The sequence below is a fragment of the Balaenoptera acutorostrata genome, chromosome 21 (assembly GCF_949987535.1).
Source record: "Balaenoptera acutorostrata chromosome 21, mBalAcu1.1, whole genome shotgun sequence".
NCBI classification, from domain to species: Eukaryota; Metazoa; Chordata; class Mammalia; order Artiodactyla; family Balaenopteridae; genus Balaenoptera; species Balaenoptera acutorostrata.
Genome location: NC_080084.1, coordinates 10,367,334 through 10,395,235, shown reverse-complemented (window position 1 = coordinate 10,395,235; position 27,902 = coordinate 10,367,334). Strand labels below are relative to the sequence as shown.

Sequence of the window (27,902 nt, the reverse complement as noted above, 5' to 3'; positions counted from 1 at the left end):
TGAGAACGTGCATCTGGTTCCAGCAAGGAACCAGAACCTGTGCCATCAGCGTCAGGCGTGAGGGAAACTGCAGCTTGCCTTCCGTCTCCTGTTGCTGACAATCCTTCCACTCTACCATCTCCCACCTGCTCTCCCTCCTCCAGTCAGTAACTCTTCTTGCCTGTTCACTCGATGCCAGCCCCTGTATGCCAGCTATTGTACTGGACTACTGTACTTTTCAAGGTACTGTACTGTAAGATAAAAAAGGATTTCTTTATTTTCTGTGTTTTTTTATGTATTATTTGTGTGAAAAGTATTATAAACCTACTACAGTACAGTACTATATAGCTGATTGTGTTAGTTGGGTACCTAGGCTAACTTTGTTGGACTTATGAACAAATTGGACTTATGAACACGTTCTCGGAATGAAACTCGTCTGTATGTAGGGAACTTACTATATTGTAGAGCATAGCATTCTATCTGGGAACAAAACCTTCCTTTGGATCTCCTCTTTCCCCTGTCCCCATCTCAGTGGCCACTTTCCCCACCCCCGTCCCTTTGTCTGTCTCTCAGGCTGTCTGACCCACTCGCTCATCTCACCCACCCTCCCCTACCACTTACCTGGCTTGGGAAACAAAAGACCCTCCACGTATTTCACCTTCTTCAAGGCAGCAGAGAATCTGAATGACAAGCAGAATGTTAACTTTCACAGTATTATTTCCCTGTTACGTACATAGCATTCTCAGAAAAGTTCAAGAAAGGTAACCAGTAGTTTTAAAGCATAACTTTTGATGAGATCATCATGTGTTTGGTTTGGTTTGGTTGTTTTTTTAAAAAAATCAGGATCCTAGTTTCCTCTTTCTCTTTTCCCTTTTCTTTCTTTACCTTTTCTGTGGGGGTTTAACTTGGAGACCAAAACTCTGGGGTCATCCTTGTTTTTGAAACTCCTCACCTGTCCACGCGTGCTAGGGCTGTGTTCCAGACCAGAGCCGGGCATGGAATCTCCTTGGGATTCCAGGCTCGCAGAGGGAGATGAAGGGCCTCACCTCCTAAGACAGGAACTGAATGCGAAGACAGAGGCCCCGTGACCTCCCACCCCAGTCTTTAAGGAACTCCCAAGACATTAGGGGTTGGGGAGGCCAGCCAGAGTTGGGAGGCAGAGACAGTCTTGCTGAAGAAGAAGGAGACCCTCATCCCAGAGAGGATCTCAAAGAGGCAGAAGCACCAGGAGCCAGGAAGCCAGTCGCTGTGTCTCCACAAGCTCTCCTGGGGCAGCACCTCCTATTTATTCACAGTTTCCTGAAAGTTCCACAAGCAAGTGGATGTGGTTTGAGGCACTGCCTGCCTGAGCCGTCACCCGGCACTCCCAGTCGGTAGAGAATAATTGGATGTAACTTGGCTGCCGATAAGCATCTACAGGGAGAATGTCACCCTTTTTGTAATTCACTTGAAGTTCCATTTAGAAAACATCCTTCCCACCCACACACGCACACACACACCAAACTTCTGGAAAGGAGAGGCTGAGGCCATTGTTTTTCTAAATATAGAGAAAGATTTGGGATTTGGGCATGAGAGTCACTTTGCTAAGATAAAGCACCAAGCGCCACGGTGTACTTCCACATCCTTGTCTGTGTCGCAAGCCACTTCGTTTGCATCTATCCATCTCATTCCTCCTTTGTTGCTGTCTGTGTCTACAGAGTGTACTCGGTGCTTTGGTGACAATCCCGGGAAATCCAAGTACCGAAGGATCCCCATCCTCACCGAACTGAGTAAGTTGTGTTTCAAGGACAGAATTCAAGGGAGAAGTCTTTGTATCTGTATATGATGTCCCAAGGGTGTCTTTAGGATCCACAGTCAAAGGACTGAGGACCAGAATGGGGCCCAGAGACCATTATGTGTTTGACTGGATGTTATATTGGGCTTTTACCTCTTTGGTGACGTTGACATCCTCCAGCAGAGCCTGTCATATCTGGGTGTCAGGGTGCAGGAGTAGCTCCTACCTTCTCCATCTTCCAGGGGAGGGGATGTGGATTTGAAAACTGCAAGAAAGTCTCTCCCTAAACCAACTTCTCTACCCATCAGACGTCTTCCTCTCCTGCGGTGCTACCAGGGCAGGCACTAGAGTGAGGCAAGTGAGGCCCCCAGGGTGTAGACTTTAAGGAAAGGCTCATTCTTGGGGTCTTTAAATTTTGTGTCCCTTGTATCTTCTTAATCCCAGCCCTGAGCTGTGCTCTTCTAAAATGGAAATACTCCATATGCAGATATAACAGGATGAGCTCTTATCTCTCATCAGCACCTTATGGAAAACGCACGTATATGAAACTTTCCTAGACGTGAGGAGCCCTGGGGGCAGCAAGAAGGACAGGGAAGGCAGGTGCCTGGGTGCATTGTTTGTGAGTCACCAGGGTAGACACTGGGATTTAATACTGATAATAGTTGGTGAGAAAAAGGCAAGTTACCGAAGAGGGGGTGGTACCTTTAACACAGTTTGGACCAGCTCAAAGATGATCTCTAAAGCTGCTCCTGGGCGTGAGATTTGACTCGATTCCATAGCGTAGCAAACGTTTTAGTGGGATTTTTATGATTCAGCATGTGGAGGCTGAGGGAGATTTATACCAAACTAGATGAGCAGACCTCATAGTCCCAGAAATGAAGCAGGCAGACGTAGAGAGGAACCAGTAGGGGGACACCACCACGTGATTTGGGAGTGGCAGTGCAGCAGGCGGGCGACAGTCTAGCCACCCTGGATCCCAGAACTGCAGCTCTCCAAGTCCACCTCTGAAGGTCTCAGATCCCTTGAGCCTGACTCGTACCTGCCAGCCTATGTGTAACCACCCTAAAGCTGTTGGCTGCAGTTCTTATTCATATTTCATTTTTATTTTGCTACCCTTCTGAGCCATCTCTGACTCTGAGGTGTATGTACACTGAGGACCTTGATCAGAGGACTGTCATGTAAGTTCGAGTGGTCAGGAGGGGCCAGCCAGCTTCTCACCGGCCTCAGAAATGCATCTGGTCTCTCTCCAGGGACGTGCAGCTTCGTCCAAGGAAAGACTTTCTCGCACCAAGCAGCGCCTGTCACATCAGCCTAACAAATCACCTGCCGGCTCACTCAGTTCTCGTTCTTTGGCCAGCAGGAAAGGGTCACAGTGACATGAGAGCTGCAGGTCTGATGGCCAGCACTTTGGTACAGAGTGTACAGTGGCCTGCAGGAAAACGTCTGGGAATGCTGAGGCCACTGGTTTAGGATGACACAGCAAGATCTGGACAAAGGCTCCTGGTGTGTGTGTGTGTGTGTGTGTGTGTGTGTGTGTTGAGGGTTGGCAGTGCAAGAAGAGGAATGTATGTGCGCATAGGAAATGTGGGTTGATACCAGTCATACCTCCTTCATCTTTTATAAAGATGCGTAGTTCTTGGAAGAAAATGATTCCTTAATACCAGCAGTCTGTCACTTCCCCCAAATGTGCTAAGGAATAATTTTAAGAATTAGAGACTAATGCGATCTTAGTTAGGAACATACTCTGAGTTGTATGTCCAGTAGATTTGTTTGGATCTGTAATATGACGGTCAAGAAGTTTGAAGGGTCTAAGACTTAATGCTGCTTGCAGACTAACAGGTTACTCTGCCCAGTTTCACGGATGTGGACAGAGATGCGAGACCACTGGGTCAGAGACAATGAACAGTTTATTACTCACATCACTAGCAGTAGCCAGAGTATCATCATTTTTTGTGCTGGCTTCCCAAGCCCTAGTTCCCACAGGAGGACATGAAAAGGTCCAAGTGATACCTGGACCCACCATGAATTGCTTTGTAAGAGAGGAACCCTGAGCTTCGGGAACCAGCATCTTTTATAATGGGCAGTAAGCATGCCTTCCCTTTGCTCTGATAGGAGATATCACTATCTTCCAATACTATTCTCCATACAAACATTTTTGAAGCAGTAGTCTTGGAATGAAGGCAATCAGCGCCTCTGCTGTCCTCATAGAAATGACCGATTTCCCTGACTACAGAGGCTGCCTACAGGGGGTCTGAGTTGCAGCCTGGGGCCAGCGTAGGTTTGCTAAGGGATAATTTGACCACTGCTGCACTGGCCTGATTAGGGTGATTCTTGAAGCCCTTGCTGCTCAAAGTGTAGCCCATGAATCGGCAGCAGCAGCAGCGTCTGCAGGCTTGTTGGACATGCAGATTCTCAGGCCCCACCTCAGACCCAGTGGATCAGGATCTAGATTATAACAAGATCCCCAGTTGATTCTTAGGCGCATTAAATTTTGAGAGGCACTGATTAACCCATTCTGGGCCCGAATAACTCTAAGGACCCAAGTAAATACCACGCCACCTATGACGTAGTATATGGAGAAAAAGACGATAACGGGGGTGAGCAGATGTCCCATTTATGTCTCTTGTCCCTGTGCGATTATGTAAAGTGGCCCCTTTTTCTTCCAGAAGTGCCCTGTCTTGAAAGTTAAATCATAAAGGGTGACATTCAGGACACTTGCTTGGAGAAACTGAGCCTGAGGTACAAGGATATCTCCTTGATGATGAAGGTCCCCAAGCGGGCTTCCCATCTTCAGGGGATGAAGATATTAATACTTGGAAAGACAAAACTATATACTGAAGTTGAGGCAGGTCCCACTTGGACACTAAAGTAGGCATCAAATCCTTTGAGCGATGGTCTCTCCTTGGCCTGCCTGGTCCGAAGTCCTGTATTCTTCGTCTTGTCTGCCTGCCTTTCATTTTTGCCTCTTTCACTTGCAGAAAATCCTTCCAACATGCACTTTATTGAACAGCTCGGTGGGATGGAAGGAGACTTCTCGGGAATGAGCCTGCACCTCAGCACGTCCTTTGCCACTGGCACTGTCTTTTCCGGCAGCTTCTTGGATTCCCTCCTGGCCACGGTAGGTGCGCTGAAGCCGAGGAGCCCCACGACCGAGCCCCTGCCGCGGGGAGAATGCGTGGCTCAGGACTCGGGTGGGTGTTGCTAATTGACGCCTCGCAATTCTGCGTGCTTGTTGATGTTCCAGGAGAGCTTGTCCACGCACATTATTTCACCTTTGCTAATGACTACCTGGCAAGGGAAGCCAAATGCTCACATTTTTAAAATTAAAAGCCCTTAGAGCCAGAACACTCAATACCGGGAGGAATGAGCACATCCACAGAACCCACCTTTCAGCTTCAAGTGCATCTTAGCTGACCAGGCTCTTTGGCATCAGAGCTTGGGCGGTGATCCTGCTTTCTCTTCTCTCTAAAATATCCCCAAGCTATACAGAAATTGGCCATGAAGGGGCGCGGGGTTCAAGGAAAGGGCTTTCTTTGTTTGGCCTTTGGTGGTGTGAGTTTTATTCAGAGCTGAGTCCAGTCTCCCTCCACGTTGCCCCTCTTGTGGGATGCATTTTTGACTGCACGGTCATTCTTTCTCTGAGCAGCTCCCTTGCATGGATTGCAGGATTTCCATGAGTAGAATCCATTCATTGCCTGAATGTCTATTGAACACCTTGTAGGGTGCTGTCCTAGGTGCTGAGGACACAGCAGTGATGAAACAGACCAATCTCTGCCCATGTGGAGCTCATGCTCACGGAGGAGGTTGATACACACATAAGTATTATGTCAGATAGACAGACGGGCCACGGTGATGTGAGATAGGACATGTAGGGTTTGCGGAAGGAGTTGAAAGTTCAATAAGGCGGCCTAGGAAGGCAGCCCTGAGTGGGTGGTATGTGAGTCAAGTTCTGGGAACAGGAGAGCACGTGCCTTTCTGATCTTTGGGAAAGAAACATTCCAGGCAGAGGGAAGGTCAGGTGGGAGCACTCCCATTGTGTTCAAGGAATTTGACTAAACCTTAGGAAATCTGTGCGTAGCCATTTGTGAATGGCTGCGAGAACTCCTGCAGGGGAAATCCGTGTAACCCCCTCCCTCACAGATGCCTCCTACCCGGACGTTCCAAGAGAAAGGCTGCAAAAAGGCTGAACATGTATGCACAGATGCTGACATAGCACAAGGCTCTGAGCACAGTTTGCTAGATTGGCTGCCTTCTGGAATTCTGCGTAGAAGAGGCATCATTCCTGAATCGTATAAGTGCCTCGGAAGTGCAGTTTGCATTTTAGGGGAGCGTGGTCAGGGCACATGCCTCGCCCTTATGGCATCAGTGGATTATGTTGCCCGGCTCGGCTCTGTCTCCCTAAGCCTTTCGGGGGAGGGTCCTCACAAACCCCATTGAGCTCTCAGAAAGGTTATACCATGTCAGTGATCGTTTAACATTAAACAGGCTGATTGACTACGGATTTCCTAAATTAAGCAGGATTCAGCCTTGACTGAGCCAGAGAGAGAGTCAGTGAGGGAAGTCAAGTCAGGTCACTTTCCTGGGAAGGTAGCTCCATCAGGGAAAGGATTTTAAAACCCTGCCTGTCATGGATACTTCAGTTACCCTGCCCATAATTAGGGACCGGAGTGTCAGGCAGGAGGTGATGTGATGAACTGGATCTGTCTGCAGGACACATTTGAGAAGGGTTTAAGGTCCCCGCTCTCTTCAGAGATCCCTAGACAGCAGGCAGCTTTGTGCCTTAAATTAAACTCCAGCCTCGGTTAAACTCCACTGGCCCACACGGGTAGATGCAAAGTCACAGACTCTGTTTAGAGTTAGTGGGAGGAGCAGGCTGGGCAGTGCGGACCGAGAGAGTGTCCAGCAATAAGCACATCCCATGAGCCAGCACGGGGAACACGAACTTGGTAATGAGGCTTCTCAACGCTTACCTTATGAGAGTGCCCCTGCGACCTCTTTGAGGAGTGCCCCTTCCTCCCAGGCTGCCTTCAGCCGTTGTATCTCATTCTGCTGGAAAATGAAGTAAGCTGTGTAAAAATTCAGGAGTCTATTCTGAGGCCCCATGGTGAAGTCTGTGGGAGAGAGAGAAAGCCACATGTGGCCTGGGATGGGGGACAGTCACATGAGCTCACAAGCCACATTGGACCCTCAGCCTGCCCTTGGGGACTCCTGGTAAGTGCCTGGTTTGGGACTGGCACTTGGTCGTCCGACGAGGCCGTGAGGACAACAGTGGAGCTTCAGGGTAGAAGGCACCCTGTATGTCAAGGGGGCTGGCTTGGATCTTGAACTTCTTAATCTCTACCTAGTGGCCTCCTGCCCCAGCTCTCAAATCCTTGATGACAAATGGCTCAGCAAAACGAACACACTTTAACACTGTTTGGAGCTCCAACTCCAAATCTCTGGCCCTGATGAGCTGAATTAGACCCTTGAAAACGCTCAGGGGATGCTGCCCACTCGTTTCCCTCCCCCTGGACCTGGTACTACTGGCTCCACTTGGCTTCTAAGGATGGGGGTGACTTTCTATCATATCAGCCACACAGAAAGAAAGCGCCCAAGGGTCAGGCCGGAGCCTCCAGTTTCACTGTCTCTGCTCATCCGAGGACAGTTTGGTCTTGGCTGGCCTCCTGACCTTCCACCCGCTCACTGGCGGTGAGGGCAGTAGCCTCTGAGAAGAAGAGAACATTTATCCTCTTGTGCTGAAACCATCTGGGGCCACTGTGGTGGCCGCACCACATGCATCCAGCGCGCCACTGTATTCTCCATACGTATTGGAGCGTCTCCTGGTGCAGGCACGCGGGAGGAGGGCCAGGGTCCCGATCTCCCCGTAAAGCTAGGGCGGCAGTCACGGGCCCTGGGTCATCACTCCCTCCATCGCATGCCCACGGCAGACACCGCTGACACTCACGGATCTCCTCCTCCACGTCACACCTGTGAGTCTTTCCCAGCACAGACCTTGAGGCGGCATCTTCCAACAGTTTCATCGTTGAGATAATATTAATAATTAGAGCAATATCTGGGGTAAGAACAATGGTAACATCATCTCTCAGGCACTTACTTAAGGTCTTTGCTGAATGCGTTACCTGCATTATCTGTTGAATTCTCCTGTCAACCTAACCAAGAGGATACAGTTGCTAGCCTTGTTTTACAGGTCAAGACTCTGAAGCCTACAGGGGTAAATAATGTGCCAAAGGTCACAGCACTTACAGATGACAAGTTGGTTTTCAGACCCAAATTCCTAAGGTTCCAGAGTCAGACCAAATCCATTACGACCAAATCCACTGCCGCTCCAGAAGGCTCTTTCTGTGATTACGAGTGTCCTTTCAATAGACTGAGGTTGAAGTTCCACTTGGAGGAATCCACCTCCCGGGGTGCTCCGGAGTCCCTGAAGGATGGGCAGGGAGGAGAAGACCAGGGCGCACCCACCCTCCCCAGTGCCCACCCACCCCTTCCCCCCAGTCAGAATTACTCTACTCTCATCCGGGTCTCATACGAGGCTCCTGCATAAGATTTGATTCAAAGAAGGATTTCTGTTGTTGAGAAGACTTTAAAAACCACTGCCTAGAAGTTAGAGAATCTGACCAACAGAGAGGCATGGAATAAGAGAGCCAGATTCCTGTTCTCTGTCTTCCGAGTCAAGTCTCCAGCTCCCAGGTGGGAGTCTTGTCCGGGAGGCAGGAGTCAGCCATTCCACCCCATTTTGCACATCCATTTTGTCCCATAATTTCCCTCCCCGAGGAACATGTTCCAGATTCGGCTCTTCCCACCTGCCGTCCAGCTTGATGCTCCAAGAGGTCTGTTTCCCGTGGCTGCACAGTCAGAGGTTACATTTAGAATCAAAATGTGTGTTTCCCTGGTGCCCATCCTCTGCAGAAGGGAAAGGCTGTGGACTGGTGCGTTCCAAACAGGCTCCCTCAGGATAAAGGGGGCTGACACCTCAACAGCTTCTGGAACAGGATGAGGTCACCTCCTTGACTCACGTCTCAGTGAACTCTGTTTCGACCTGATATTGCGGGGCCCTCTCTTCCTTCTCACCTGTCCCTGGAAAACTGCACTGTGCTTCCAGGTTCCAGTTCCAGGAGGATGAACTCACAGGTCCTGAGGAGAGAACAAAGCCTGAAAAAGGTGGCGTGAGCTTGTCACTGCCTGAAAGTACTGAAGTTCTGTTTTAGACTGTCATGTAGTTTTCCCCTTCTATCCCCTGATATCCCTGTGATTTTTTTTTCCAAGATAAAAATAATGGATTTTCCCTCCAAATCTTCTGATTCAGCCAATGCTATGGCTTCAAGTATCCCCTGGAATACTACTGTAAACTCCTGGCCCAGGTGGAGAAACATGCCCCTAAGGTGGAATTCGGATTCACTTTTAATCCTCAGCTCAATGCTATATAAAAATAGGAAGGCGCCCTCAGACCCCTCCATATGGGAGCAGGACTCCCATATGGCTTTATAACAATAGGATTTCAAAACTGGACATGAAGTAGGGAGCATTTTCCTTTACTTATAAGGGAGGTAAGGAAAATAACAAGAGTTACCTGGCTTTCTCAAGTTCACTCAGCTGGTTAGTGGCAGTTTTCCTACCATATAGCCTCATTCTCAGCTTAGAAGTATTTCTCAGAAAACGTGGGCCTTAAGACCTTTTGAGATTCTCAGAATTAAAAGTAGTGAGTGGCTAGGATGTTAGTATCTATGTTATTAAGGAGTACTATGAGAGAAACCTCAAACTTCACTGTAGCTAAAAGTTAAAACACTTTGGGCTGCAACATTTTCAAGCATCAGAAGTTCAAATTCTGATTGAACTGATTATATTAGATATTAGATATATTAGATATTAGATAATATAAATCTGAGTATATTAGAAACACTATTCAAGTTTAGAAGTCCTAAAATGTTTCATGCACATTTCAACTTTCCTATTTTCTTGAGAAAGAAAAAAAGAATGAAAAAAAAAAGGAAAGAAGAGAGAGAGGGAGGGAGGGAGGAAAGAAAAAAGAGACCCATAATGGCAGTGCCATGGAACCCCGAATAATAAGAATATAAGATGAGCTCAGAATAAGGGTGACATGTAAATCCCATTATTTTCCCCAATATAGAATTGCAAGCCTTTTGATGTCAAAACTGAAGAAATGATATAGTCAAAAGCTAAGCCTCTCTCTGTTAAATATGTAAAGTACATGTTTCCCTAGAGGCATTGATACCAGGATAACCCTAGAAATTACACCTTTTTTTTTTTAATCAGCGGAGAAATATTCTAACAGCATTATGTTTGATCATTCTACATTACGGCCACTTGTTCTTAAACGGATTGTGGTCCAATCTGGATTTACATCCTCCGCTCCCTCCTAGATTTCAGGGGGCCGGATCCATAAGCACCCTTCTGGGTAGCAGGATGAAACAGAGAGGGAATATAAGGAGGTGACTGTCACTCAGGGGGTTTGTTCTTTCAGTCTGGACATTAGGATGGAGAAGGCGTTTGAAGTCATCTTTAATATGAAAAATATTGTAAAAGTTCTTTTTATTTTCTCTTCATTTACATAGATTATATTATTTCCTAGGTCGCCTTCTCCAGTGGGCTCTACATTTTGCTAACAGTATTTGTTTATTTGTTAAAAATCAACTGCCAATTGCACTCAATATTCTGACAGCTGTTTTTGCACTCAATTTTTAAAAATTATTTGTAATAATTAATTGTTTTCAGTAATCTTTGCACTGAATATTCTTACACCTGCCTGGTCCAATGTGCTCTTGAAGACGTGAATGTTAAGTAGACAAAGTCTGTCTGAAAGAACACATCATTTAAGGCATGTTGCTCAGAGTGTGATTTGAGGACCACCAGTGTCAAAATTACCAGAGGTGCCCTTTAAATTCTGATTCCCACTCTCATACATAAATTCTGATCCAGTAGATCTGGGATCCCAGAAATCTGGTCTCATGAATATCGCTCCAGGTGATCCAGGTACATGAACACCAGTGTCAAAGACAGCACAATTCAGTAGTGTGTGCTGTATATCTCATTTAATCCTGCAAACAATGCTCCAAGGTGGGTATTATCATGTCATCTTTAAAATCATAAAAGTATGACTGAGAAAGAATACACGAATTGTCCAAAGGTGTTTCGGTCTGCTAGGATATGCCAGTCCAAGGTTCAAACTCAGGTGTGTTCCGTGCCAACAAGTAGCTCTAAAATGCAGAAGAATAAAATAGAGTAAAAGCCAGTGGCCATGGGATCACAAAGAAAGGAAAATTTCATTCTGATGAGGAGGCCAGCATAGAGTCTGCCAAGAGGAAAGATGAACCAGATGTTCTAAAGCAAAGGCATGAAGGAGTAAAAGTGTCACTTGAGCAACTGCAGATAGACGTGTGTGCACCGGAGAGAATGATGGCTCATGGAGATGAGCTCAGAGAGGGAGCTGGTGTCAGATCTTGAGGGCTTTGAAGACCGTGGAGACGAATCTGAGCTTGGTTTTACTGCAGGTTCAAGGGATGGGTGGCGGGATCTGATTTGTGTTTCTAGACAATCTCTCTGGAAACATTTTGAGCAATGGATTGTAAATGAGAAAAAGACTAGTAAAGAGGTCTGTCTCATAACCCAGACTTCAGAAAACAAGTCCCTGAATTGGGGCGTGGAGAAAGTGAATGGTAAAATTTCTCAATAACGATGAAAGTCATTCCTATTATTTATAATGAAAACAAAATTACTGATTTTTATGTAGGTGCTATATAACCATGTAAATTCTCATTTCTACTGGAATAAAAGTTCGATTTAGATAAGACAAAGGGTAGGAAATTTAGAACATTTAGATAACATATAGATATCTATTTAGAACATATAGATAACAATGGATTTAAGAAAACCTCATGGGCAATTATTACAATGATATTTCCATGTATGTCACTGCCTAGTCAACACTGAGTGTGTAGGAATCCTTTGGGAAAACAGTTTAAGAAAATGGCTTGGCTTATTCAGACTCAAGCTGCTTTCAAGCTAAGTTGACCCACACGTCAATCTCTGGCTTCATTTTGATGCCAAATATTCTGAAATTCCATTCATTTTATACTCCACACCTACTGTTTTCGAAGTACACCGTAACAGCTGTGGGAGATTAAGTTAATACCTGTCCTCAAATAGGTCAGAATCAAAAGGAATATAAGTAGATTCACATCTGGAAGATTCAAGTGTAGACGCCAATAGTAATATCAGTAGTCCCCTAAGGAAAATCTCTAGAAGTCTCATTACATATTTTAAATACACGTTGATGATTATTACAGTATCTGTGGCCTGATACACTCCTCTGGTCATTTTTGGAAGCGGGGACACCCTTGGGGTCAGTGTCATTACCCCTCTTCTCCTACTATTACAGTGTAAGTCCTCCCCAAAAGAGCAGGAACGGGGTCAGTGCTATTTTCTCTGCACTTTGCCTAACCCAGTGCCCTACCCAAACTGCCAGCTTTTGGATGATTTTAATAATGATAATGAGAGACACTGCTTTGTGCCATCAGATCCATTTCAAACAACGATGCCCCCTAAATCGCCACGTCTCTCCTCCTCCACCTTCTGACTTTGCACATGCCTCGTCCTTGCTTTCCAGGCGTTCTACAATTACCATGTTCTGGAATTACTTCAGATGCTGGTGACAGGAGGGATAAGTTCTCAGCTGGAACAACATTTGGATAAAGACAAGTTCTGTGGGCTGAATGACAGTTACTCTACCGTTTCACCTGGAAGGATGCGGTGTAAGCTGGGGCTTCTGTCCTTAAACCAAACCATTTTGTCGGACATTCAAGTGAGTCAACTCTTCTCGTAATAGAGTGTCCTAACCTCCCTGAGTTTTGGAAATTGATCCAACCTGTTTGGGTTCCTAGATCACCTATAGCATATAAATAATAACAATAATAATGACAAAAATTGATTTATATTCATAGTGTATTTACAATTTACAGTGCATTTTCACGTGATAACTGTTTTTTGCAACAATTCTGAGAGATCAAGCCATTGTTAGTATCCCCATCCTCTGGGTAAAAAAGTACACAGGAAGCATCAGAGAGGTCCCATAACTTTGTCCCTTGACAAGGATTTTAATAATAAGTGTAATGTTAATATTCACTGAACATTTGCCCTGGGCCTGTCTGCTTTGTTTGTTTGTTTGTTTCTCACTTAATCTCTCCAAGGGTTTACATGGTAGGCATCGTTATTAATTCCATTGAACAGATTAAGAAGCTGAGGTGCAGAGAAACGAATACTTACCTGAGACCGTATTGCCTACCAGTGACCAAGCAGGGTCCCTCTAAGGCAGTCTAACCCAGGGCCTGCCCACTCTCCCTACACTTGAACTACTAAAGAAATCTGATCTGGACTTCCCTGGCAGTCCAGTGAATAGGACTCCACGTTTCCAAGGCAGGGGGCACAAGTTCAATCCCTGGCCGGGGAACTAAGATCCCGCATGCTGCAGGGCATGGCCAAAAATAAAAAAAAAAAAGAAAGAAAGAAATCTGATCATGTCACCTGAAATCAGGCAGAAGGATTCCACGTTTGGGCCTAAGAATCTGACTGGGCTAGCCAGTGAAAAATGCTTGACTTTTCTTAGTCCTCTGAGCTAACAAACAGTAGATTACAACAAGGAAGAAAATAATTCTGGCAAATTCCAATGAGGCATCTGGGCATTTGGGGATCTGTGTCGAGCCCAGGCTGCAGTGAGGAATGTACTGGTCAGCCTGCCTTTTGGTTTAGTTTTGAGTGACGTGGCATTCGACTCCGCGGTGTCACCGTCAGGGGCCGGCCTTTAGAGGGACCTGAGCAGAACCCCTTCTTCACAACCCTCTTCCTGCCTCTGTGTCTGCTGTGTCTCGGCAGGTACTGCCAATAAGGGTGAACCCCACGCCCTGTGCATCTGAATTCCAGGTGCAAACAACATTCCAAAGCTCCCTCCATGGTCCGGTCCTTCGAATTTCTGTGGTCCTGGGTTCCTCATCTCGGGTTGACTTGTGAGTGATTCTAAGCCCAGGACAGCTGCCAATGGCCACTTCCTGTGGGAACCAGAGGTGGCAGCGGACTGGTCAGCCCTTTCTTCTCCATTTATGTCTGGTCCTCTGTTCTTTACCCTGAGGAATCACAGAACTAAACAGACTGTTCTCTTTCGACTTCCCTGAACGCACTGGCTGCTGCTTTGGAGGCTGCAGTCTACTCGTAGTGCCTGTTGGCAGTAGCTTGAGGGCAAGGTCAAGAGGAGGATGAGAGGACTGCTCTCTCACTTAACATCCCAACTCATTACGTGCCTTAAAAACGGAATTTTCCAACCTGGTGCTCACTGTGACTTCTTGATCGTTACCAAGACAGCAGTAGTAATGAAAACGAGCGTAGCCCCTTGCCACACCACGCCCAGACAGGCTCCTGAAAGACGAGTGATAAAAACAGCTGCCGGTATTAGACGCTCAAAACTCATGGTGAACCTGATTCCCAACCCACTCGCTACTGCCACCAGAGAGGTATTAGGAGGCAGCTCTTGTGTCTTCCAAACTTCCACTGGGAGAAAAGGCAAATGACACTCCAGTAAGTGCTTGTTAGAGCTTGATTCGAGTGCCACCAGACATAAGTTTTTCTCTCTTCTCTCCCCAGCCAAGAAGGACCTTTGGGCAAATATTCTGCGGCTCGTTAGATAATCTTGGAGTCCTGTGCCTCGGCTTATACCGCATGATAGATGAAGAAGAGCACAACCCGGAGCACAAAAGGGGAGTCTGCTGGTGTAGAAAGTGCTGGCCACCGCCCAAGCATAGGGGCCAAAGCGATTTCATTCTGTGTGAAAGAGACGGCCAGAGCTTAGGGCCCCCAGATGCAACAAAGGATGATGGGGAAGTAGATAATGGTGTAGGATCAGTGTAAATAATATGAATGAACCCTGATGATTGGGATCCAGGTAGTATTGGCCATGTAAGGAGAAGGGCTTCTCTGTCCCCAGTGAAATTTGAAATGTAGACCCAGATTTTCAGTCAGGGTTCTTTTGTAACTTACCCCTCATCAATGCCTGTGTGACTTTTTAAAGCTGAAAAGCCACTGTCCACACTGGAAAGATTTACTTGTTTGCTGCCAGACTCACTGGGTAAATATTTCTTGAGTGCCTTTTTTCTAACCACTGTGCTTTGTCCATCTAATATATGGGAGTGATATGTAGAGATTTCAGTTTAAAGAAGATCATTCTGACAGTAGCGGGGAAGAGAGAGAAAATGTGTGTGGACGGGGGAGGAGAAAAGAAAGGGTACTGGGTACCAGCTACAGACAGCACAGTAATGTAGGTCCAGACTAAGAGTCTCGTGGTGGGAATGGGCAGCACTCAGTAGAGAAGAGAAATTAAAAATAATGGAGTGGAAATGGATTGATGAACCTGTTTCAGGAGGAAGGGGAAGGAAGTCAAATCCCTTAAAGTGAAGTAGTCATGAACACGAAGAAAGACAGCTTCTCTGCTCGCAGGAGAAAGAGAGGAAAAGAAAGGATGCCAAGGCAAACCTGGCTGTGGATGAGGGGTGTGCTTAGGGAATGTTTACGAAACACTAAGATTTCTCGGTGGCATACAGGCATAGCCCCGGCTGAGAGAAAAGAGGGGGAGAGTTTCTAGGGAGTTGAGAAAGACGTAAGTTACATCAGTCACTGAGAGGAATGGAAAAAGGAGTTTACTGTGGATCTGTAGAAGCAACAGTGCAAAGGGAAAGGACGGGGGATGGAAATAGCCTGAAGAGCGGATGTACCCAAGCGTAAGGAAATGAGAGAGAAAGAACGAGGGGAAGTTGTGGTCAGAGAGTGATTTATTGAAGGGTAAGATTTTAGAGGCAGGATGTGTCAGGAAATTACAACATCAGTATGTGGCCAGGAAAGTGGTTGGGAGATAAAGATCACTGGGTAGTGGAAATCAAAGAAATTGGTCTGCGTGTTGGAGTCGTAAATCACGGAGACACTGCAGGCACGTAAGGTGACGGTGGCACTAGAGTTTGAAAGAAAAAGTGTCCCATGTGCCAAAGGCCTAAATAAACATGGAGGTGTGTGGATAACACAGATGCGTCAGGAGGAGGGTGACAGGGCTGTAGAGCATGGACCACAAAGATGGGGGGAAGCAGGGATGCTCTGGAAACAGCACTCGGAAGCCTGAATAATGCTGATCCCCCACCCCTGTCTCTGTCTGTCTGTCTGCCTGTGACGGAGCTCTCTCCGCTTCCCCCAACACCTCTGGAAAACCTGTGGACCGTGGTAATTGGGAGAAGGTGCAGCCCATACTTGGCGGACCTCAGGGAAGGAAATGATATTCCTGTTTGAAAGAGAGTACGTGGTTACAGCAGATCACAGAGGTTACAGGGGACTCGGTGGGCGAGAGGAAAGTGGGAAGATTATTCAGTGAAAGATCAGTGGTGACTTGTGATGGGTGCTTAGGGAAGAAGAGGTGATTATTCGGGTCAGCACCGAAAGTCGTGCAGGGTTCTGCTGCCTTAGCGTTCTGACAGGGACACTGGCGTCTTCATGCATCTGACTCATGTTCTCTGAGGATTTGCCGTGTACCTGATTTCCTGCTAAGACATCCTGCTTCTCTGCAGAGTCTGTCCACGCAGGTCCAGGCTCTGGGTGATCTTTGAAACTCATTGACATTCACTATTTGCTTACCGGTCAAGGTTTCAAGTAAACCTTTGGTTACTTTTCTTTTTTCTCCATTGGCCAAACTACATTCTGTGTGAAAGTTGGCGGCATAAACATGAAAATAGGCCTAACCCAGGATGGAAATATCTGGCATGCACGTAATCTTCCAGTTTTGATAAAGCTTGGCTAAGTGCTCAGAATTGTGCCAACCGAATTCATTAGGGTCGTGGATATTAAAAGCAGAGAAACATAGTTGGAAAAGCCATTAGAAATCAATTCGCCCAAACCATAGTCCCATCCCTCTCCCATTAAAAAGATGAGAAAAGCAAGGCCCGGAAGGGAGATGGCATGCCTGAGGTCAGAGGTGGCTGGTTTCAGAGGCAGGGATGAGGACGAGTCTCCCGGTTGCTAGCCTGGGACCTCTCCTGTTGCACTGTGCCAGAGAGTTGTTTTGGTTTTTTTTGTTTATTTTTTACTATTAATCAGAAACCAAATAAAGCAAAACAAAAACGTTTCCTCTTTGGGCCCAGCAAAATGACTTTCTTGTTCTGGCCACTGCCTGCAGCCACACTGTCCCAGCTGCAGGGGCTCAGAATTCATCTTTGGCTTTTCTTACAGGTTTGTGATTACCCGGCCAGAAAACGAGTTTATGCTGCTGCCCTCGGATCTTGTGTTTTGCGCCATCCCCTTCAGCACCTCCTGTTACAAAAAGGATATTTCACCTCCAAGTCCGTGTGAAATTATAAATATGGTGCCACTGACAGAAGAGACGCTTACAGACGTAAATTGTCCTCCTTCCGTTGACCAGGTCAGCGAGACTGCAGCCCAGCCGCCCAGTATATCAGTCCGTTTGCTGGAGCCAAAACCCATCCCCGCTGGTGATCCTAAGCAAGCAGTATTGACTCCAAGTGGGAAACTCTCATCCCAGACACATCCAGGTGAAACCACGAAAGAAGATGGAAAGGAAACCATGGAGGAAACCGCAGTGGAAGATGCTTCTGCCTATCCAGAGTCAGACTAGACCTGCTGGTATTTCCCAGGAGCTCCTGGCTCACTCCTTACAAGGCATCTCCAGAGGTGGTGACTTTGAACACGGGAGGAAAAGATGGACGCCCGCCATTTTTGTGCCCATTGCTGAGGGGGGATCGGCAAGCCCACACTGTCTGGGAAGAGACAAAAGTCCGATCGAATCCCACTGGATCTGGTGTGATAAATAAAGAAATAGATGAGAAATGCCTCTCTAAGGGAAGTTCATTGCTCTGTGGCTCTTGAGCAGAAAACATGATGGTTGGACCTGTGTTAAAGACATTCTTCAGTACTTGCTGGGTTCCTCCACACAGGGAATATAAGAAGCAATCAAGGTAAAAACGAGAAGGATTTAGACATAAGAGACAAGAAATAAAGTGCCCCCACATCAAGCGTCTTACATTCTTTATCCTCAAACAGGCAAGTAGTGAACTAGTATATTATCATCTTCTCTTTTTCCCTCATGCTTTTTCTTTCCTCATCTCTTTCTATAGGAGGTGAGAAAGACCAGATGGGGAGATACTTGTTTGAATTGGAAACAAATTTGTGTATAATTAAAACCTAGTCATACCCTAGCACAAGAATGAATATTAGAGTATACTCAAGATGGGGTACCTGGCCGAAGTCAGGTAGATTGAAATATACAGCTTTCAAATTCCCTAATTCAAGAATAAAGACATCATCTCATGAGAGGTAATAAAGCGTTTCCCCGTGTTCCAAAAGGAACCAGTTCACTTCCCTGTAAACCTCATCTTAAAGTCATTTCATCTCGGTATTAGTCTGTTAACACAGTAAAAGTTCAGTACATCCAGGAAGTACTTATTCCCAATTGGTGAGCCTTGTAAGCAATGCCTTCTTGTGTTATAGATACAGCATAGGTAGAAGGGGGGAAGAAAGAAAGTAATAAGCCATATTTCTCATAAATGGTTTTACATAATGTTTATGATATCCTTGACATTTTCCTCAACATCATTGCTGATTTGGTATCACTTTCTCCATTTTACAAAGGAAGAAACTATGTCACAAGTAAGGTTCCCACATAAAAGAAAGGATACCCAGTTAAATTTGAATTTCAGATAAACAACTTTTTTAGTATGAGTGTGTCCAAATTATCGCACTTAGCTAGTAAGTGATCAGATCGACATTTAAACCTAGTTAATTTGACTCCAGCACCTATAGACATTTGCCTCCAGGCAAAATAGAAGAAATGAAACAAAAACATTCATCCACAGGAAATAAAATTTTGTATTAGTAAAGCTTTGGTTGTAATGAAATCAACTTAATATATGTGGAAAAAAGAGTAATTGTAAGGAAAGTTGTCAGAGACCAAGGAAATCCTCTTTTAAATTTTTTTTTTAAGCTTACCTAGATCATCTTCATCCTTCTCTTTTTACAGATTGACTTTCTTTGTTTTTCCGTATACACGGCAAGATATATTTTCCTGCAATTCCACATTTATAGGTAGAGTTATAGGTACATCAAAGATTTAACTGGTCCATCTCTGCCTCTCAGATCCTGATTTCCATAAGGAAGTATGTAGTGGGCTCAGCTTTGGCTACTCCATCCCAGCTATCAGTGGATGAGGAACAGGGTACCTCTGCATGGAGGACTTGTCCTCGGGGAAGGGAGGATGGTTCATGGCCCGGGAGGACATGCCACCAGACATGTACTGCAAGGACAGTACCATTCCTCTGGCCCATTCCCCGAGCCATTTTATACAAAAGCATGTTTAGTAGAACCAAAACATTCCTAGGAAGGGATGGATGAGCCCTACGCATATTCAAAGTCCACAAACCCACTGCTACACATATATTGTCTAATCTAAATTTAGCATGTGAACCTCCAGAGTAAAAGCTTAGCCCTCAAATGATCGCATTTCCAATGCAGCAGAGAAATTTGATTGAGAAGTTCTTTATTTGGCAGTATATTAGGTGAATGGGTACCAAAAATATGGCTAAAGAAAGATTGAGGTATATGCAACTATAGCCAGTATGTAAGCATTCATGTCGCCAGTCTTGAAAAATAAAACTGACAGAGGACCCCTCATGTGTCAGGTAATTCCATGAGTCCAGAACCAAACCCTTTACATATAGATGGCAACATTTTAATACAAGTCATAACACTACATCCTTTGGTAATATGGTGGATACTTAATTCATAATGATTGTTCAATTCTTATCAATAGAAGAACTGATATGAAGACAAGAGAAAATGTGCAAGGAACTTAAGAATATGTGGCCCAGTGGTTTTTAAGATTTTTTAAGACTTTGACCTTTTTGAAATTGTATGGAAACCACAGTCTACCTCGCCAGAGAAAAATAATATATGCACGTATTACACAAAAGTCATTATAGGGGCTTCCCTGGTGGCACAGTGGTTGAGAGTCTGCCTGCCAATGCAGGGGACACGGGTTCGAGCCCTGGTCTGGGAGGATCCCACATGCCGCGGAGCAACTAGGCCCGTGAGCCACAACTACTGAGCCTGCGCGTCTGGAGCCTGTGCTCCGCAACGAGAGGCCACGATAGTGAGAGGCCCACGCACCGCGATGAAGAGTGGCCCCCGCTTGCCGCAACTAGAGAAAGCCCTCACACAGAAACGAAGACCCAACACAGTCAAAACTAAATAAATAAATAAATAAATTTATTTAAAAAAAAAAAAAAGTCATTATATAGGTCAGAGGGAAGTCATGGACCACTCTACAGTTTCTCCATCACCTTCCTAGATCCCTGATGTAGGCCTTCAATAACCAGTGGAGTGATCACCAGAAAGAACACAGGGCAGGGGAGTACTTGTTTTGGATACTTCATTAAACATTTGTGATCTTGGGCAAGTTCTTAAGTCTCTCTCAGCTACTTTCCCAGCTCATTTTACTTTTTTTTTAAAAGCAGAAAGTTGAACTGGAAGATTCTGAACATTGCATCCATCTTCATTCATTTGCACCTATATTTATTCACGACTTGCCGTGTGTCAGGCATGGTGCTAGATGCTGAGGATAGAGCAATCATGAAGACAAAGATGCTTTCCCCACAGAGCATAGACACTATATGGAGGAGGGAGAAAATAAATGAATGAATAAATGAACAAGATAATTACAGATTGTGTCGAATACTGTGAAGAAAGTAAACATATTGATGTGACAGAGAATTGTGGTGGTCAGGGACCACTGAAGGGTGGCAGCGTCCTGTGGATAAACCATTTCAGGAAAGAGAACTTGGCATGACCAAGAAAAGAAAGCAAGTCAGTGTGGTTAGAACTCAGCATATAAGCCGGAGGGAAGTAATCACTTAATCAGGAGAAACATTACATTTTACTCTAAGTGCAATGTGAAGCTCTTTAATAATTTTAAAGAATGCAGTAATGTGTTGTCATTTATATTTTCAAAGATTACTCTGGCACTTACGGTTTCAGCAGTATGACTAACTGAATTCAACTGGATTTTCTTCCTCCTACAAACACTCAGAAATGGTAGGTAAATTATAACAAAAGAATTAAAAATGTATAACACTACTGTACAGTACATTGAAAAATGGTTAAGATGGTAAATTTTATGTTTTTGACCGCAATTTCAAAAATCATGGTATACATATAAATCAGTACAAAGAAGTGAATTCGTAACCTTATATGCATACCTGGAAATAGATGAAAACTAATTAATTAAAAATGAATGAGCTAATTGCTCAATGTAGTAAATAGAAGAAATATTAGTAAACTAACATAAATCTAAAGAGATTTTACATCACCTTTCATATTTCCCAACATAGTTGTCCAGAACAGGAAACCAGAACACAAATCCAGAGTCTGCTTTACTTAATAGCTAAGCATTTGTTATTTTGGGAGATAGCAAAAATGCCCCCTATCCAATGGATCTTTCACATAGCCTAGAGAAACACTGGAGCAACAATTAACAGAACTGAGGAGCAGGATGACTAGGTTACCATGAAGAAGCTGGAGGGGAATATGTGAAACTCTCTTGAGGATTTGCTGTTCAAAATGTGGTCCCCAAACCAGCAACATCTACAGTACCTGAAGGTGGGCTCCATCCCAGACCTGTTGAATCAGAATCGGCATTTTAGCAAGATGCGTAAGTGATTCATACGTTAAAGTTTGAGAAGCAGGGCTTTCAAGGGGTATGTATGTGTCTTTGTATATATGTGCAATATAGGTATATGTAACATGTATCTGTAATATACATTACACATCCACATAGACACATACATATATACATATGCATACATACATAAATACACACATGGTGGCTTCTGGTAAGTTAAAAGATCTGGAGGTTTGCTTTTAATGAAAAGTACGCCCTCCAACCTTCAGCTATTTGGCATGTTCACTTCTGTTTAAGACCTACAATACATTCCAAACATCTCTAGTTAGCTCTAAAACCCTTAACCTGACTACCTTCGAACCATAAAGGAGTTAAGGGAGGTTGGAGTTCAGTCAAGTTGGTGTATATTTTCCGGAACAATAAATAACCTACAGCTCAAAGGCATGGGTTGTTTCTTCCAAGGCAAAGAAACAAAAAAGCCCACCCTCTAAAAGCACTCTGCTTGGGTGCCTAGACTGGCATGCTTAGGAAGCACGGGCAAGACAGGAGAGGAAGCAGGAGAGGAAGGAGGGCCACGGGGATGGGCAGGAGAGAGGGAGGGAAAGCCCTCACACTAATTAGGTTTGAAAGAATACAGGATGAGTCCAGCCACTGCCTGCTGAAAAGAAAGGAGCCGAAGCAGCTGATGCTGTGTTCAGACTAAACTAACCGCAAGTCCCCTGAGGACGTCACAAGGTAAACCTGATCGTCTCTGTCATTTACAGTCATTATCAGGCAGACTGCTTCTGTAATTCTACTGGGGCGCCAATTAACAGATCCCTGAAGCTAGGGGGAAAATGTCCCAGCCCTCCAAAGGTATTTCAAAAGGAAAACCCAGGCAGCCTCTGCGCTGCTGTCTTCTGATTGTTGCCTCTGTCAAGGCAGGGAAGGGGGATGACTTCATACAAGGCCGGGCTGCTCGGGTCCAGTGAGTGACTGGAGCCAGGCTTGTCTCCGCCTCTGTTTTCTCTCTCTCTAGCAACCTCAGTTAGCCTCCGGAGAGCCCAGCAAGCCTTATTTCTTTCTTTTCTGAGATAGGGGAATGCTGACCAGCTTTCCCTCTTTCTCATCTTCAAGAAAATATCTTTGCAGCATTTCATCTTGCAAGAAAGTGGGGAAAGGCCAGCTGATGTACCAAGAAGGCAGCCAAGAAGGACCACTCATCTCTGAAATGTATTACTCAGCTCCCATCCTTCCCAATACCATTCTTTCTCTTGCCTTCCTGACACAATCAGACTTTTTAACTAGTTGTCTACATCACCACTTTACTTCCACAGCTCTGATTCACTCCTTAAGCCACCCCAACCTCTGTCTGTAAACCCCATGATTCTGCTAAAAAGACTCTTTCTAAGATCACCAATTCCATTTAAGTCACTCACTAGAGAATATTTAGTACTAGCCCAACTTGAAGGCTCGGCAGAATTCAGCACAGATGATCCCCGCCGCCGAACTCCGTTCTGAAACATTGTCTTCCCTCGAGTTGCATGATACAACAATCTTTTAATCAACCTTTTACTTTCCTGACTATGCTTTCTCAACGTCCCCTTCAGCTCTCCTTTTATACAACATGATTAGGTATTAATATCACTCAAAACTCAATTATGGACTTTCTTCTTTTTTTACTCTCAGGGGTCACTGAGTAATCCAGATAATTAAACTGGAGAGCGTATACCTGAAATTAAAGGACAGGGGCTACTTACCTCTAGCCATTATTTCTATGCAAGAACGTGGGCCTGGTTTTGCTAGAATTTTTTATTTTTAAGAGAAAATGAGAATTCTGATTTTTATATAAAAATATGATGTTTTTAAATTTATGTTTCTGGTCATGAGAGAGTAGCTGTAGCAGACCAAGCCTCATTCCAACAAAAAAGTTTAAAACTGGTTAAAAAAATTTTTTAAATACCTGTTTGAAGTAATCATAGAGCAACACAGTCAGTAAGAACTTGAAAGTCTAAGATCCAAGAGGAAAGAAAACCATTGAGGTGAGTTCACCATTCTGTGCTGTTTTTCCCTCAAGGCATTTGCCAATCGGTAAGTGGTACCAAACGAGATCAAGTTGCATTTCAAGGCTAAGGGCTTTCAGCAGTTTCATGGGGTTAGGAGGGGGAAAAATTGGGGTTGAGTGTTATCAAGGCACCTAGGAATTGAGAGGACTAAGTTTTAGAGAAAAGAGAATGGAAACACTGAGCATGACTCTGTGCTGCTTTTTTCGTTGAGGATATTATTTATTACTAATATTTGCAACATAAGAGGCTGAGAAGACAAAAGAAAAGGCTAGCTAAGAAGCTAGAAAGCTAAGCAGAGCTTTGACCCGTCTCAGAGTGCTGGGGAGGTGAAGTGGCATCTGAGGCCTGGCAAGGGTGATGGGCCCAGGTTAACAGCCTTTGCTCTCAGTTGAGATTCTTGAAAGGTCTTCCTTTAGGATTACTTCAAACTAGAAGTAGACCAGTTCTCACAAAGCCTGAAACCAGCTTTAATGCCTCCCATCCCCTGATTGTATCAAGGGGACCAAGCCCTACTCTAGCTAACCTATGAGTAAACAAATAAATAGATTCTAATCTGCTGGAAGTTAGCATTATTCAGAGTTTCTACACGTTTTATACACCGTATCCAGTACTCAATCAGAATGGCTGGATTCAGTCTCATCTCTGCCTTATTTGATGCTTTTCCCGAGCAAGCTACATTAGCCTCCAGACACACCAGCAAGCCTTGCTTCCTTCTAGTTCCTGAGATACAGCAATGTCGCTAGCCTCTTTTATTCCATTAAAGAGATAATGTAGATGACTCACAGATGATCTAGATATAATACACAAGACATAGATTTTAAAGTAACTGTGATGAACATGTTCAAGAAATTGGATGACACTTCCAGTCGGGCGCCTGGTGGCAGTGCCAAGGGATAACGTTGCTCTGATGCGGGGAAGCGTGGTGGATTCCACCTGCTTTTTTTTTTTTTTTTTAATGCACAACGTGAGAGTTGCAAGTTGTTTATTTTTTTTAATTAATTTATTTTTGGCTGTGTTGGGTCTTCGTTTCTGTGCGAGGGCTTTCTCCAGTTGCGGCAAGCGGGGGCCACTCTTCATCGCAGTGCGCGGGCCTCTCACTATCGTGGCCTCTCTTGTTGCGGAGCACAGGCTCCAGACGCGCAGGCTCAGTAGTTGTGGCTCACGGGCCTAGTTGCTCCGCGGCATGTGGGATCTTCCCAGACCAGGGTTCGAACCCGTGTCCCCTGCATTGGCAGGCGGACTCTCAACCACTGCGCCACCAGAAAAGCCCCTTCCACCTGCTTTTTAACCATGAAGGAGACAGACCAGGAGGATGTTGAAACAGAGACTCAAAAGGTCGCTGGGATGCTTCTGTGCCTGGATCAGCAGGGCAACGTGGAGGGGAACCTCAGAAGAGAGGCCTGGAGAAAGGCGTCTGTGGAGGTCACACTGCAGGTCGCTATCCAGTTGTGGTTGGACGGGGTGCCGTATGGGGTGCCACATGGGCCGGAACCAGCTCCACAATGCACTGGATGATGTCTTTGACATCCTGCGGTCCCTGGCCAACGTCAGCAGAGACTTGAGATGGAGCATCCACACCATCCATCAAGAGCATCAAGTACGTCAAGGATGAAGGATGCCATCGTACAGCACACCCAGCTCGCCGCAGCTGTGGAGAGCCTCAAGAACATCTCGGTGTCCCAGATTGTGAGGAGTGGGGGCCCTGGACCTCATTGAACAAGGGGCACTCCTTCAGGCCCACGGGAACCTGATGGACCTGGGACAGGAGTGTGCTCCTGGGAAGGGCTGATGTATGAACACCACCGTGTGGACATGACCCTCATCCACAGTGACTTTGGGAGCACACAGGGGCTCTCAGACGAGCTGGCCAAGCAGCTGGGGATGGTGCTGCAGAGGTCGCTGTTCACCATCCCCCAGGACCCCATTTTTCTGGTCTCTGTTGTCAGGATCATGGAAAGGGAAGAAAAATTGATCGGTGCATACTTGACCAAAAAAAATGCAAACTAGCTTTGTTCCTCTTGGGAGGTCCAAGAATTGGAAGGAGGAAATGTTTGTCATCTTGGACAGAATCATGAGTGCTAGAATTGAGGGCACAGAGGCAGAACCCCAGGGAGTCCAACAAGGTGTGGTTCATCTGCCACCCGGAAATCATATGGAAGCATGTCCTAGATGACCCCATTGTTGCCAAAAACCTGATGGTTGTGTGCTTTTCTCCTCCTTATGAGATTTTCAGAAACCTCCTCAACCACCAAGCCCTGAGAACCTGGATGCAGATCTCGTGGGAAGATCTAGAAGCAAGTGAGATTATGAGCCTGTTTGACCTGGGTCTTAAACCCCTATACAAGCGCAGAGATGACTGGGAATGTGGAGCTGGTCCCAGAAGTGGACGTCAATGCCCTGGAGCTTTTACTTTCTTCAAATGTGGTGTCTGAGCTGCTCCATCTGTACATGTCAGCTCTCACTTCAAACATCATTGTCTGGCTGCAGAAAGCACTAGACACAGTCACTACAGACTGAATGAAAGAGACTGAGCCCAAAGCAGGCCCAAGTGGGAACACTCCCTACCACCATCTTCCAGATGTTCCAACAAATTTTTTAAATTACTACTCAGATAAGTGAAGATTTGAAAACAAAGTACCAGTTTGTGTCTTCAGCAAATGAATTCTTTCTTAAGTAGACACAGAGTTGAAGCTCAGTTGTATATAGAACATCTGAAAAATTGGCAACACCACACTGCTATGTTCAGGATATGATAGCAATCATCACAACTGTCAGAGCTTTAAGGACCCCCTAATCCATTTAAAAAGGAAGTATTTTTAAAATGAAGTGGCAGAGGGCGTGTCTCTGAGCCAGCCAAACATGGATGGGATTTTAGACACCGTTGTTGCGAGGAGGCTGCAGCAGGTACCAGGAAGGGGTCTTCCAGGATCTGGAGCAACATCTCGATGAGCTGATAACAAAGAAGTGGCTGTTAGGCTCAAATGCTGTGTCACATCATCTGTGTCACTGTGGAAGAATATTTCAATGATCTTGCCAAAACTAAAAATCCATACAAAAAGAAGGTGAGAGTGAGTGGTGGTGGGTACCTGTGGGCCATCACGCAGAAGCACGTCTCATCCTGAAGTGCCAAGGAGTACAAGGAGGTGCCGAGAAGACAGTCAGGGAGGCTGAGCTGCTCCACTTCCTATTCCAGAAGCTGGCCTCTGGATTCAGCAAACATGCAGGTGAGCACAGTAACACTCCTGTCGCCCCTGCAGAAGTTGTGCCTGGAAGTTTCAACTCTGGTCAGCAAATACCCGGACGTCAAGGATGGCCACATAGGCACACTGCTGCCCACCCAAGGGGACGGCAGCCAGGACATGTAGCAGACCATCGTCAGGAATCTGGAGCAGGGTCCAATGGCAGGAAAATCCAAACTATGTGCCCATCTTCAAGGAAATCGTAGTTCCGAGTCTGAACATGGTGAAGCTTCTCAAGTAACCCGTCAGTTTCCAGCTTTGTGTACATTATTCTGCACTCATCGTCCCCACCCTCAGAAATGTATTAAAGCAAAAGTGACTCTTGATGGTTCTCGTCAGAAGTTTCAGGTCCTCAAGCCTGTCTCCTGTCATGCCAAGCATGTTGTATGCAAGGTGCCGGGGCATGTGACTTCTTGAAGAACAAGTGTTCTGCTGGCTGTGGTTCCTCAGGCTTTCACATTTCTGTTGTAAACATCCTTTGTGAGGCAGGACTCTGATGGAAAATGCCTCATGGTTGATGATCATGGTGGAAAAGGTGTGTGGAGAGGGAAGAGGCGCTGTCTTCATTCACTGTGGGTCTTCACTCAGAGACATGAAAACAAAAATTGGAGAAATTTACCAGAGAATGATGATCTATCAAAAAATTAGTTTAAAAGTACAAGAAGTAAAATTGTAAATGTAATAGTTGGGTTTAACAGCTGTTTGAGTAGAGAAGAAGGTAAAATTAGTGAATTGGAAAACAGGTTAGTAGAAAAAAGAGTAAATCATGGAAAAAATGCACAAATGTGTATACGAGACACATGGCACATGGTAATAAGGTCTAAAATGTACTTACAATTTCAGGAAAATAGGGGGGAGAGAGAGAGCACATGGGATAGAGAAAAATATCTGAGGAAATACTAAGAATTATCCTAAACTGAAGACGTCAACACACACATTTAAGAGGAGTCTCTGTGAACCCCAAGCGTAAGAAGTGAAAAAAATCCTAAACACATCATAGTAAAAAACCTTCAAATTAAACTAAACTAAAAGATTTTAAAGGCATCCAGAATTTTTAAAAAGACACATTATATATCCAACAAAGTTACAAAAGGATTGAAGGTTGACTTTTCTACAGAAACAATGGAGCAAGGGAATAA

The 27,902-nt window shown here is 45.2% G+C and overlaps 1 protein-coding gene and 1 pseudogene across 1 annotated transcript in view; both read left to right on the top strand.

Moving 5' to 3' along the window:
- Positions 1–17,423, top strand: part of KCNU1 (potassium calcium-activated channel subfamily U member 1) — a 135,178-nt gene extending 117,755 nt beyond the window's left edge. Inside the window, exons 23-27 of the mRNA XM_007170105.2 lie at positions 1,677–1,748; positions 4,732–4,871; positions 12,378–12,572; positions 14,402–14,526; positions 17,021–17,423. Coding sequence (XP_007170167.1) covers positions 1,677–1,748; positions 4,732–4,871; positions 12,378–12,572; positions 14,402–14,526; positions 17,021–17,423 — 935 coding nt within the window. The remainder of the gene's footprint in view (positions 1–1,676; positions 1,749–4,731; positions 4,872–12,377; positions 12,573–14,401; positions 14,527–17,020) is intronic.
- A 7,379-nt stretch (positions 17,424–24,802) lies between these two features.
- Positions 24,803–27,004, top strand: LOC103015626 (exocyst complex component 3-like; annotated as a pseudogene).
- Positions 27,005–27,902: the final 898 nt, after the last annotated feature.